The sequence below is a fragment of the Lithobates pipiens genome, unplaced genomic scaffold (assembly GCF_037356315.1).
Source record: "Lithobates pipiens isolate NorthernLeopardFrog02 unplaced genomic scaffold, aLitPip1_a1.2 Scaffold_166, whole genome shotgun sequence".
Lineage (NCBI taxonomy): Eukaryota > Metazoa > Chordata > Amphibia > Anura > Ranidae > Lithobates > Lithobates pipiens.
In genome coordinates this window covers 497,274-511,387 of record NW_027507752.1, presented here as the reverse complement: position 1 = coordinate 511,387, position 14,114 = coordinate 497,274, and the positions used below count along the sequence as shown (strand labels likewise).

The window sequence follows — 14,114 nt, the reverse complement described above, 5'->3', positions numbered from 1 at the left end:
CACACACAATGGGGTTTATTTAATAAAAGGCAAATCCGCTTTGCACTACAAGTGCATTCGCTGTAGATCTGAGGGGGACATGCAAGGGAAAAAATAAAAAACATGATTGGATGATAGACATCCTCTGATTTTCATATCTACTTCCAAGTGCACTTGTAATGCAGAGTGGATTTGCCTTTAGTAAATCAACCCCCATATGCTGTTAAAATATATGCAAGCCTTGTCAACCTGATTTAAAGCTAATCTCCAGGCAGATAGAAAAAAAAAAAAAAAAAAAAAAAAAAAAACACAAATTGTACTACTTCTTGCAAGTAGAGATGGGCTTAACACTCCCGTTTGGTTGGCAGCAGAACTTCCGAACAGAGAAAAGGTTCTGAAGCGAACCCTATTAAAGTCTATCGGAACCAAACTTGAAAAAAATCACACTTATGCAAGTAATTTGCCATAAAAAAGGGTATGGGGCCCGAGCACTGCCTTGTTTTTTAAAAAAAGGTTGTTTTTACAGGAGCAGTGATTTTAATGATGCTTATGCCGTGTAAACACTATCGGACTATCCGGCTGACTCTGGTCTGCCCGTGTGTGGGCTCTGACTGACTTTTTTTTTTTTCCCCCAAAAGTCCGGCAGACTTAGTAGTTTTGATTCAAAAACTGGCAATCCGGCCGTGTGTGTGCTAGTCCGCCGTACTTTTGAAATGAACGGACTTTCCCCGCACACGGAGGAAAGTCCGTTCATTTTGAACGCGGCTCCGGGTAACCGGGAATATTGAAGGAAGTCAATGTCGCCGCCTAAGGCGGTGAGATTGACACAACGCTGGCCCCGTCGCCTGGTATGGACCTACGCCGAAAAAACTGCGTGGGGGTCCCCCACAAGGTCCATATAAGACCCTTATCCGAGCACGCAGCCCAGCTGGTCAGGAAAGGGGGTGGGGATGAGCGAGCACCCCCCTCCTGAGCCGTACCAGGCCGTGTGCCCTCAACATGGGGGGGGGGGGGGTGCTTTGGGGAGGTTGATGAGGGCAAGGGCCTCTTCCCGACAACCCTGGCCGTTGGTTGTCTGGGTCTGCAGGCGGGGGGCTTATCGGAATCCGGGAGCACCCTTTAATAAGGGGGCCCCCCACCCTATGTGAATGAGTATGGGGAAGAACAAGAAGAGAAGGCGGCGGTGATAGAAGACCGGGTCACCGCTAGTAAAAGAGCTGGAAGAAGGCAAGAAGAACCGAAGAGGGGGACAAGACCCCCCGAAGTCAGAAGAAGACCCCCGGGCGCCGACGAAGAAGAAATCCGGGCTCCTCCGCTAGTAAAAGAGCTAGCAGAAGATAGCGGAGGAGTCCGGTGAGAAGACGGAAGAAGACCACCGGAGCTGTGCAATAAATTGCTTTAAACCCTTGTGTGTTGTGTTTTTTTTTTTTCTTTTTTCCACACACAGGTGAATGGGTAGGGGTACATTGTACCCCATACTCATTCACATAGGGTGGGGGGCCGGTATCTGAGGCCCCCTTATTAAAGGGGGCTCCTGGATTCCGATAAGCCCCCTGCCCGCAGACTCTGACAACCAACGGCCAGGGTTGGCGGGAAGAGGCCCTTGTCCTCATCAACATGGGGACAAGGTGCTTTGGGGTGGGGGGCCCGTGTGGCCCCCCTTTCCCCAAAGCACCCCCCCATGTTGAGGGCACACGGCTCAGGAGGGGGGCGCTCGCTCGTCCCCACCCCCTTTCCTGACTAGCCGGGCTGCGTGCTCAGATAAGGGTCTTATATGGACCTTGGAGGGGGGACCCCCACGCCGTTTTTTCAGCGTAGAGCTTCCCCTTTAAGTCCATACCAGTCGACGGGGCCAGCGACGTGTCAATCTTGCCGCCAAAGTTGACTTCCTTCGCTAGTCTCGGCTACCTGGAGCCGCGTTCAAAATGAATGGACTTTCCTCCGTATGTGGGCAAGTCCATTCATTTCAAAAGTATGGAGGACGCTTATCTGAGCATGCAGCCTGGCAGGTCAGGAAAGGGGGTAGAAAGCCCCCTTCCCCTCCTGAACCATACCAGGCCACATGCTCTCAACTCGGGGGGGGGGGGGGGGGTGCTATGGGGCAGGGGGCGTCATCCCCACAACCCTGGGCTGTGGTTGTCTCACCTTCACAAGGGCCCCCCAGATCCTCCCCCCTACATGTGAATGAGTTTTTCACCAAAAAAGTGTAGAAATAAACAAACACAGGAGGCAGGTTTTTACATTTCCTTTATTTAAAAAAAAAGTGCCCCCCCCCCCCCCCCCCCCCTCAAATGATGCCACCTAGGTGTTCTGCGGCCTTACCTATATACAGGGCCGTCTTTAAGGCAGGGCAAAAGGGGCAGCTGCCCTGGGCCCTGTCATTGTTGTGGGGCCCAAAGCAGCTTCCTCATACTTGCCAACTATCCCAGTTTAAATTCCCTTGGCCCTTGAGGTTTTAGTCCCTTGCTTTGTCCTGATATCTCAGTGTAAAGTGCTGCTATTAATGCTGCCCAGCTCTGCCCTATTGTTGTGTACAGATGACTCACCTGCAGACCCTGTGTTTACATGTAAATAGCTGCATCCGGCTGCATAGATATGTAAATAAAGGCGGCATTCATATGTATATCATGCCCCCTGCAGTGAGGAGATGATGTGCTGTAACCTATAGCAACCAATCAGTGAGCATTTTTGACACTTTTTTGGTGGATGGGTAGGGGTACCCCATACTCATTCACATGGGGGGTGGGGCTGGGATCTGGGGGGCCCCCTAGTTAAAGGGGGGCTTTCAGATTTCGATAAGCCTTTTGCCTGCAGACCCCACAACCGCAGCCCAGGGTTGTAGGGATGAGGCCCTTGCACCCATCAGAGCCCTGCCCCAAAGCACCCACCTCCCCATGTTTAGGGCATGTGGCCTGCCCCCCCCCCCCCTTGCCTGGCTGCATACTCGGCTAAAGGTCTGGTGTGGATTTTGGGGGCACCCCTTCTTCTTCCCCCTTTTATTTTTATTAAGCTGTCAGTGGGGAAGCCCATTGGCAGCTGATGCCTTATCGGTTGTTAAGGACGCTTTAACCAGCTATTCACTGCACCCTGATTGGGCAAAGCTTTGCGCAATCAAGGCTTACAATGCACTGTGCAGCGAACAGGTGATGTTCGGGCCGAACTTTTGCTCAGCAGAACTATTTGCCCAACTTTACTTGCAAGGAAGAAGCAGTACAAGGAGACAATATATTTGTGTTAAGAAGCATGCAAATAGGAGAAGAAAGGAGCGATGAAGAGATGAGCTCATCATTGTGCTGCTTTTCTTTTCATTATCCAGCAACAGGCTGAGACAGCAGTAGACATGGGTTCAGAATATTGAAATGGGTTCAGAATGTTGCTGGACTGAGGGCATCTTGTGGCAGAAAAAAAGTACTGTGGAGTAAATCTCTGGATTGAAGGTTGGCACAAAATGCCAGTTTTGATATTTTACTTTTTAACAGGCTGCTAAACGGTAATTATTGCTGGAGTTCTTATTTCAAGGACTTTAAATGAATACACATACTCATGTCTGTAGTATAATATGACTGCTTAGTATAGAGAGGGTGACCTCCCCTTTCAGTGTGGTTTTGCAGACTCTGTGATTGGCCCTTTTCCTGCTGAACATATTGTAATTTCAGTGCACTAGTTAGTGGTGCCGCTATGAGCACTTGCCTTCCCTTTAACCCCAACCTTTAAAATTTTCAGCTGGTGCAGAAACTTGGCACATAGACAAATGTCAGGCAACCACGCTACTTTAAATGTTGCCTTACTACTGAACTGAAGTTTTTATGCTGTAGATTTGCCTGGAGCTGTTCTTACAAGGGGTAGATCCACCCAAAACCAAAACGGATATTGAAATAATACTGTTGGTTTATCACCCACAAGCCTCTTGCCTCTCTCTGGAATAGTGGCAGTAACATTTCCCCTACTAGAGATCCAATTCCTTTAGTTATTGTGGCTTTTGATGAAGGGCCCATTCACACTGATCATTTTGTGGCGGGCACTCCGTCTACAAATATTTGGCTGGACTGACCTTTTGGATCAGTGATTCTCAACCAGGGTTCCTCCAGAGGTTGTAGGGGTTCCTTCAGCATTGGGCCATTTCTACCTCTCAGATAAGTTCCCACCGACACCATTGATCTTTTTAGCTATGTGTAAGGAGGTAATTCTTCCCAATGACCACAAGTGTAAGGACCATTCTTCCCACTGACCATCACACTAATGTATCATGAGTTGTAGATTTCTCATTTTTAGCAGGGTTTCCCCCAAGACCGGAGAACTATTTCAAGGGTTCCTCTGTGTTAAAAAGGTTGAGAAAGCCTGGGTTAGAGCAGGGCTGGACTGGGACAGAAATTTGGCCCTGGACTTCATCCAGACCGGCCCACTTACATTTTGAGTGTCCCATCACCAGTCCCCTTACATCAGAGTGTCCCATCAGCACCCCTTACATCAGAGTGTCCCATCACCAGCCCCCTTACATCAGAGTGTCCCATCAGCACCCCTTACATCAGAGTGTCCCATCACCAGCCCCCTTACATCAGAGTGTCCCATCACCAGCCCCCTTACATCAGAGTGTCCCATCAGCAGCCCCCTTACATCAGAGTGTCCCATCACCAGCCCCCTTACATCAGAGTGTCCCATCACCAGCCCCCTTACATCAGAGTGTCCCATCACCAGCCCCCTTACATCAGAGTGTCCCATCACCAGCCCCCTTACATCAGAGTGTCCCACCACCAGCCCCCTTACATCAGAGTGTCCCATCACCAGCCCCTTACATCAGAGTGTCCCATCACCAGCCCCTTACATCAGAGTGTCCCATCAGCACCCCCTGACATCAGAGTGTCCCATCAGCACCCCCTGACATCAGAGTGTCCCATCACCAGCCCCCTTACATCAGAGTGTCCCATCACCAGCCCCCTTACATCAGAGTGTCCCATCACCAGCCCCCTTACATCAGAGTGTCCCATCACCAGCCCCCTCACATCAGAGTGTCCCATCACCAGCCCCCTTACATCAGAGTGTCCCACCACCAGCCCCCTTACATCAGAGTGTCCCATCACCAGCCCCTTACATCAGAGTGTCCCATCACCAGCCCCTTACATCAGAGTGTCCCATCAGCACCCCCTGACATCAGAGTGTCCCATCAGCACCCCCTGACATCAGAGTGTCCCATCAGCAGCCCCCTTACATCAGAGTGTCCCATCAGCACCCCCTTACATCAGAGTGTCCCATCAGCACCCCCCTTACATCAGAGTGTCCCATCAGAACCCCCCTTACATCAGAGTGTCCCATCAGCACCCCCTTACATCAGAGTGTCCCATCAGCACCCCCCTTACATCAGAGTGTCCCATCAGCACCCCCCTTACATCAGAGTGTCCCATCAGCACCTCCTAACATCAGAGTGTCCCATTACCAGCCCCCTTACATCAGAGTGTCCCATCAGCACCCCCTTACATCAGAGTGTCCCATCAGCACCCCCTTACATCAGAGTGTCCCATCAGCACCCCCCTTACATCAGAGTGTCCCATCAGCACCCCCTTACATCAGAGTGTCCCATCACCAGCCCCCTTATATCAGAGTGTCCCATCACCAGCCCCCTTACATCAGAGTGTCCCATCAGCACCCCCCTTACATCAGAGTGTCCTATTACCAGCCCCCTTACATCAGAGTGTCCCATCACCAGCCCCCTTACATCAGAGTGTCCCATCAGCACCCCCTTACATCAGAGTGTCCCATCAGCACCCCCCTTACATCAGAGTGTCCCATCAGCACCCCCCTTACATCAGAGTGTCCCATCAGCACCCCCTTACATCAGAGTGTCCCATCAGCACCCCCTTTACATCAGAGTGTCCCATCAGCACCCCCTTACATCAGAGTGTCCCATCACCAGCCCCCTTACATCAGAGTGTCCCATCACCAGACCCTTACATCAGAGTGTCCCATCACCAGCCCCCTTACATCAGAGTGGCCCACTGAGCCATCGTCCCACCGGGAAACTCCCGGTAGTCCCGATGGCCAGTACATGCCTGGGTTAGAGCATTGAAGCCAAGATTCAGTAGAACAGCCAGGGAACTAGTATTTTCAAATGGAAAGGTTAGAAATTTCAGCCTGCATAATTCTAATGAGCGCTTTAAAGCAAAAATGCTCCTCTCCATTGAAATGAATAAACAATACATCAAAAATGCACCACAATTTCATTTTTGGTGTGTTTTTTGAGTCGCATGTAAATGTTTCGCAGGTGCATGCTGAGAATCAGGCAACCAGAAAACATCCAAACACAGAGCAGTGTCCTAAAGGTTTCTTGTTTTCTTTGCTGGTTTCTATATCAGTGGTCTCTAAACTGCGGTCTGGGGCCAAAAGTGGCCCTTGGCTTCCCTTTATCCAGCCCTTTGGACTTTTCCTCCCACTAATACAGGATCTATTTTATCTCACTGGCACCAACAAATGGAGCAGAATTACTGCTATTGACACCAAGGATGGGGCACTATTCCCTGTACTGACACCGACGGGGCGCTATTCCCTGTACTGACACCGACGGAGCGCTATTCTTCTCCCAATACCAAAGATGCACCGTTGACTCGCCAGGAAAGTTTCTACTCACACTGACCAAAGTCCTGCCCCCCCTAATGTCTGAAGGACAGTAAACTGGCCCTTTGTTTAGAAAGTTTGGAGACCCTTGCGGTGATTTAGGCTCAGATTCACACCTAGGGCATTTTTTGTGCTTTTTGCATTTTGCAGATTTGCTCTACAGAACGTGTTCCATAGGAAACCATGTTAAATGGATGTAGTGCAAATCTGAAAAATGCAAAAAGCACAAAAGATGCCCTAGGTGTGAATCAGGCCTTAGACTCAGATTCGCTGACATGCATTTGTTTTTCCACATTCATAACAGGAAAAGTATTACAAGCAGGTTGACGCGTATTTTAGCTTTGTGCCTTGTAAAACTACATTTCAACTGCCTTGAATGGCAAACTGCAGGTAAAGGCACCAAAAGTACAGCATGCTGCAGATTAGTAAATGATGTGAACAACCTTTTTAAACCAATAGGATATCACATGTTGATGCCTTTTTTTATTTTTTTATTTTTTTTTGCTTGCAGCCTATCTTGTGTGAACAGGCCCTGATTGGTATTCAAATCTGAAGCATAAGGTTAGCCATAGATATGGAACAGAAAATATTCAGGCTGGAGAATAAATCTGGGTACTGGCTTATCTTGAATGAAACATTAGGGATTGTTGCACCATACATGTATCTTTCTTTTTGTTTGTTTCCCGAATATACAGTACGGCATCCAGGGGTGTCGGGCACTACCAGCCATTTTTTGAAGGATTATGGCCGACATGCCATTAAAATTTCAATATATTTTTCAGTGCGCTGATTCTTTAATACCACACCCAGGGCCGCTGATAGGGGGGGACCACCAGCCCTCCTGTACTGGGCCCTGCCCTGTAGGGGGGCCCAGAGGCAAAGGGGGGACTCCCACATTATAGGGACTATACTAATCCTTAGCTAGGGTCCCATGTAGTGTGCGTGGGAGGAAGCAGAAAGCAAATTATTTAAACACTTTTGGGAGTAATCTGCAGCCGTATGTCCAAACTGTTACATACACTACATTACACAAGTCCCAGTCTCTTCTATATCAATACGCCGGCCGGGACTTGTGTAATGTAATTGTCTGGACATATACGGCTGCAGATTACTCCCGAAAGTGTTTAAATACTTTGCTTTCTGCTTCCGGCTGTCCAACTTCGTGCCCAGGTGGAAGGAGCAGAGGTTTTAGAGGAGCTCAGCTTCTGGCCGGTCCCCACGCTTAGAGGATCCAAGCCCCCCACCCCAGGAGAAGCACTGCATGAGGACCCCAGATAAAAGAAGCCAGCAGGACCAGGTACTTGTGGAGTCGGGGGATGTTAGGTGGAGGTAGAGACTGGGCCCGGGCTCTGAGCATAAAGTTGGCTATACTGCATACTGCTCTCCCATATATCTAAAATATTGTGGGTATTCACCGTGCCCAGAGTGAAAGTCTTTTCCCTGCTGTACTTTCTATTGCGTTAATATACAGTATATGTATATTAAACCCTGCATTTCTCCATTGTACACAGTCCACGGGTTAGAGGGAGGGGTGCTCAGGTTCAGGCTTATGTGGGGGGCCCCCGCCAGGTAGACTGTACGGGGCCCCATGATTTTTAACAGTGGCCCTGACCACACCCACCCAGATACCCACAGACCCACAAAATGGCTAACTCATGGCATACTGTATGTGAGTATTACTTCTCTTTAATTATTTTCACCAGACATCTCCAGGGACGATTCATCGTAAAATACGACACCGTTCTGTGGTGCAACTTCTAGTCAAGAAGCATTTCTCTTCACTAAGGAAGTAATGCTCAGAAGCTGACCACAGTGAGCCGAGGTAACAAGCCAGGAAGTGATGTCGTTTATCATATCGAACCATGACAGCTACCTATGACAGGAAGCCACAGCCACAGGGAGGAAACTAGAGAACGGCTTCAGAAGAGCCGAGGGGGCACACAGCATTCAAGATGAATGTTGATCTATGGAGCCAACGCTCACTATGAAGACCAGGGGCAACCTTTTTTGATGGCACCTGCAGTGAAAACCATGGACGGAGGTGAAAAGCCCCATGAATTCCTCGAGGAGGATGGCGAAGTTTGGTATGACAAATTTTGGATATAATTGAGCACGGATTTAGCATGACCTACTTTAAATAAAAGGAAATTTGTTCTGTGAAAAAAAAAAAGGTCTCTGCTGGATGCTGATGTTTTGACTCCTGATCCGTGTTTTAGTTTCAGTTCAATGCAATGACTTCTACTAAATCTAAATTTTGCTTCTTTTGGAATTAATGTGCAAGTCAGTGGTCACAATGGCAGCTTCCACCAAAGCCTTCTCACATATTTTTGCATTAGGGGTGATTTCCTATTTTTGCATTAGGGGTAATGTAATTACTTTATGGAAATACTAATAACACTGTGAGTTCTGCACAGATAATGAGGTATTTGTCATTTATTTACTGTAAATTCACAGTACAGTCTGTCATTCTGTGTAAGTTGCCATTTTTGGCTAAACAGTGTTTAAAAGGGACAGTTGGCGCTGTTCTGTGATTTTACATGGAAAGCCAGCACACAGCTTGGGTACAACTCCCACAACAGGTTAATTGGCTTCTGTCAAAAAAATTGGCCCTAGTATATGAATGGGGACCTTGGATTGTGGGCTCCTTAAGGGTAGGGACCAATGTGAGTGTGCGATGTACAAGGATAGGGACAATTGTAGACACTCAGGTTGAACTTGATGGACTGGTATCTTTATTCAACCTAACTAACTATGAAACTATGAAACTCAAAAATTAAAATGTATTGAGTTTGAATTTTTTTTTTTTTTTTTAATTCTAATTTTATTTTTAATTATTATAAAGTATTACACATGATTAAACAATTTCAAACATATATATTACTTACATACATAATAATCACATTTATTATTTTATTTCCTCTTTTCCCCCCTCCCAAACATATCTTGAATATTTTAACATATAAAAAAGAAAGAGAAAAAAAAAATGGGAAAAAATACACATCCAACCCCCCCCCCCCCCATTTCTCTCTCCCCTCCCTCTCTCCTCTCTCCTCCCCTCTGCAAAATCTTTCCTTCCATTTCTTCCCTCCTTTTTCCTCAATTTTTTACCAATTTTCTATACTGTCTCCAGGGAGTCCAAACCAGGAGGCACCTTTCATACGTATCTAATTCTTGTCCTAAGAGTATCTCCATTCTCTCTATGTTATCCATTTCTTGGGCCCATTCGTTTATCGAAGGAGACTGAGTTGATCGCCAGTGCCGCGGTATCACAGTTCTTGCCGCCGTCAACCAGTATCCAAGAAGATTCTTTTTAATGTTTTTATATGTTCTTGGTAACATAGAGAGAAGGGTGATTTGTGGTGTGTTTGGGATTACCTCCTCAGTAAGTATTGTGTATAATTGCATAATCTTTTCCCAAAAAACAAAAATTAGGGGACATTCCCACCAAATATGAAGCGATGAGCCCTTGTCTGTATGGCACCATCAACATATATCTGTTTTTTCTGGGTATATACGATGGAGTGTCACTGGGCTCCAATACCATCTTGAGAGCAACTTGTAGTTCGGCTCTTGTGCTTTAATCGACGGTGATAAACAGTGAGAAAAATTAAATGCCTTCTCCCATTCCCCAACCTCAATTTGAGCATTGATCTCATTAACCCATTTATTTATGTATTCTGGGGGCTCCGGGTGATTTTTAATAATAAACATCTTATGTAGTACTGATATAACATGTTTTGGTTTTTGATCTTGTGTCAGGAGAGTTTCAAGTTGTGTTAAATCTCTACCCAGAGACTTACTTGAATGAATTGTACACCAAAATGACCGTAATTGCCAAAATTCCAACGTTTGCATAGATGATTGTTGCTGTGTAGGAAATAGATTTAATAAGGACGGAATTGTCCCCTGGCATAAAATATTGCTCAGTCTATAATGGGATTTGAATTGAGTTTGAATTTTAAAGAATATATATATAGACTGCAAACAAAGACGTTCAACTTTTCAGGGCCTCTATAGACCCTTTTCCTAGGTGATCGACAATGATGCCTGTCACCTTTTAGAAAGGTGTCCATTGATGTCTGTCTCTTTGAGAAAGGGGACCAATGAAGTGTGCTGGCTTTTAATATGATTGAGCTACAATATGTCTCCTAAGGGGTGAGAAAGGTACAGTGCTGGGTGGATTGGACTGATTTGGTTATGTGATTAATGGACAGGAAATCAGCTGTCAGTTTGACAATTATCACTTCCCAAAACATCATCTTTACTGTTTCTTAGCTCTAAAAAAACTTCTAAGTACTCTCATGTATTATCAATTAATGTTTGTTTTTTACTGGTATTCTGTTTAGCATTGTTTTAGCTGTTCAGTGTTAATCACCAAAACCAAAAACCCAATGTCACTAATACAAATTTGGATAAGTTTGTATGAATTATTGTTGCTACCTTTGTCTGAGAGATACTAGTGCAGTGATGGTGAACCTTGGCTCCCCAGATGTTTTGGAACTACATTTCCCATGATGCTCATGCACTCTGAAGTGTAGTCAAGCATCATGGGAAATGTAGTTCCAAAACATCTGGGGTGCCGAGGTTCGCCATCACAGTACTAATGTAATAAACTGCCAGCTTGTGCTATGTGAACGGCAGTGTTATTTTCCAGCTGCCGTCATTCAAAACACCAGCCGCTAGCTACTGCTGTAGTACATAGTTACATAGTTAGTCTTGTTTAAAAAAGACACAAGTCCAACTAGTTCGGTGGTCTCCAAACTGGTCCAGGGCTGGGTGTCTTTATCCTGCCCTTGAGGCATTATTTCTGCCACTGACACCAACAGCGGAGCATTACTCCTCCCACTGATACTATTTCTCCCCCAATACAGAATATGGGGCATTGTTAACTTCCACTGGGCACAGTCTGGCCCCCCTAAAGTCAGTTCTTTACTTGCAGTAAACTGGTCCTGTGTTTAGAAAGTTTGGAGTCCCCTGCCAAAGCCCTTGTACACACGGTCGGAGATTCCGACAACCAAATCCGTCGGATTTTGTCCGTCGGATTTTGTCCGAAACTGTTATATACACACGGTCGGACGAAGTTGTCGCAAAATCCGATCGTTCAGAACGTGATGACGTTATTTCGTTACGACGGGACTACGTTCAGGCTAGTAGCCAATAGCTTTGATGTAGGAATTTGATCTGAGCATGCGTGGCACTTTGTCCGATCGGAATTCTCTACACATGATCGGAGTATGTCCGATCGGAGCATTTTGTCGGAAAATATTTCCGGCAAGTTGGAAAATTTGGTCCGACGGATATTCCGACGGAAACAGTCCGATGCAGACCACACACAGTCAGAATATCCGACAAAACGCTCCAATCGGACACATTCTGTCGGAATCTCCGACCGTGTGTACAAGGGCTTAGACTGTTCATTAAGTTAGAATAATGACTGTTGCTGTGTGCCTGGCTGCTATTGCACTAATCAGGGAAAAAATCAGCGGGCCCCTTGATGGGTGAGAACTACAGTAACATGCATTCTGAGAGAGCAAGAATAACAACTTCCAACAGTGCCTTCCCACAAAGGTTTTTTTTTTTTTTTTAACAAAGTCCTTTTTAAAAGCAAGGCTGTCACTTGGATGATTGTGTTTAAATGAGAAAAGCACCTAAAAGTGCAAACTTCAAGACGCTTCTATGTACTCTTATTTCTGAAGTGCTCCATGGGGTCCCTGCACAGACCGTCATATTGGAAGGCCTATATGTTGATCAGGCATGGCAGAGTGCTGTGTTAATCTGATTGTCACATGCATCTATTGGCCTGGGCTGGGCACTCGTGCCAATAGCTTTCTGCCAGGGGAGCAACAGCTACTCAGTCTGGTTGTTGGTCAAAATAAACTCCTCTTTTGGATGTACTTTGAAACCAATGTCCATGTGGATGCTTTCTAACTGAACCTGGACCCATAAAGTTAACCTGCCAGGATAAAAAAAAAAAGAATAAAATGGTGGCCACCGCTGGCGTCTAATTTTGGAAGCTCTAACCCTTACCTTTTGTTTTACTGCTTAATGGATATCTAACCCAGCACTGATTTGTGGAAAATAAAAAACGAAATGTTTTTCAATTGTTTCCACCATGTCATCTTCAGTAGATAGTTCTACAGAGAAGTTGCATTGCTGGCTACCTGGGGTGCGTGTTGTTGGTGTGTTGCTGTTGAATATGGAATATGGATTTCTTTGTTTGAATCTCTGATGTGGTAACAGTTTTATGTTTCAAAGGCTTAGAGTGCCCAGATCCATGATATAGGTGCACTAGCAACTACTTCTGACATATTCTGTGGCACCGCATGAACGCTCCTGAAGTGTGAATCAGGCCTGTAAGTTTGATTCCCATGAATGAGCAAAGATTGTTCCTCAAAGTAGCACCAAGGCTTTGGGGGTTGTCAGAAGGGCAGATGGACCTGGGATGAAGTGGTCAGTTGGGCTTTGGTGAACCTGTGACTCTAGATCTTTGGCAGGTATTCAGTGAAGGAGAAGCGCATGTTGATGAAAAATATGAGATTCGCTGGTACAAAAAACACAAAAATGTCTTCCTCAGTCTTAGGATGTTTATGGTGCACTTATTGACTTTGGGTTCATTCCTAAGCTTTCAGCACCTAACTTTCCATGTTCAAGTTCCTCTTTGTTCCATTATAGGGCACAGTATCCACTTGTGGTTTTCATTTACATGGTTTCAAGGACTCCCACTTGATGGTTACATAGCTAGAATTAATTTCATTGAGACTTCATTCACATGGTGCCAAGGTCACCCACATCATGGTTACACAGCGAGAAGGTCTGCTCCTTTAACCACTCTTTGCAAAGAGAAACTCCTTTGCCACCAAGCACATAAGTACTGTTCCACATGTAGAGCTTACATTGGCTAACCGTAAAAAATCAGATCACGTTCAAGACCCTTTGCCTCACCCACAAATGCGTGCATAGAGAAGCTCCGCAATACCTAATGGAGAAAATAAATCATTACACACCAAACCGCAGTCTTCCATCAGCCAACAAAAACCTCCTCCTCATGCCCAAAGCCCGGTATAAATCCAAGGGGGATCGGAGATTCGCTGTCCAAGGGCCTCTGCTATGGAATGCTCTACCAATCAACATCCGCCTGGAAGAAAATCACCTGGCTTTTAGGAAAAAACTCAAGACCTTCCTCTTTTAGCAGATGATCAAAGCTCGCCACAGCGCCTAGAGGCGATTCAGTTCGCATTGTGCGCTATACAAGTATTTCATTCATTCACCCAAAACAGCTCTGAGTAGACACCTGTTTGATATGCTTCGGGAATCAAATTCATGGCTTTCAGATTCCACATTCACCATCCTACATGCTGCACCACAGACCTGGATTCTCAAGCCTGAAAGCTGTACCTATACATCCTAAATTCAACCATGATTCAAGCTGCAAAGTGTAGTAACCCATAGCAACCGATATGAAGTGGATTCAAAAGAAGATTTGTTTCTATTGGTTTCAGCAGGTTGTACAATGTTAATAAATAAGTCTG

At 46.1% G+C, this 14,114-nt stretch overlaps 1 protein-coding gene across 1 annotated transcript in view; it reads left to right on the top strand.

The window, feature by feature from the left end:
• Nucleotides 1-8,332: 8,332 nt before the first annotated feature.
• The window catches only part of LOC143986495 (rho guanine nucleotide exchange factor 3-like), a 62,243-nt gene continuing 56,461 nt past the window's right edge, over nt 8,333-14,114 (top strand). Inside the window, exon 1 of the mRNA XM_077484837.1 lies at nt 8,333-8,669. Within this exon, the coding sequence (XP_077340963.1) occupies nt 8,542-8,669 (128 nt within the window). The 5' untranslated portion in view covers nt 8,333-8,541. The remainder of the gene's footprint in view (nt 8,670-14,114) is intronic.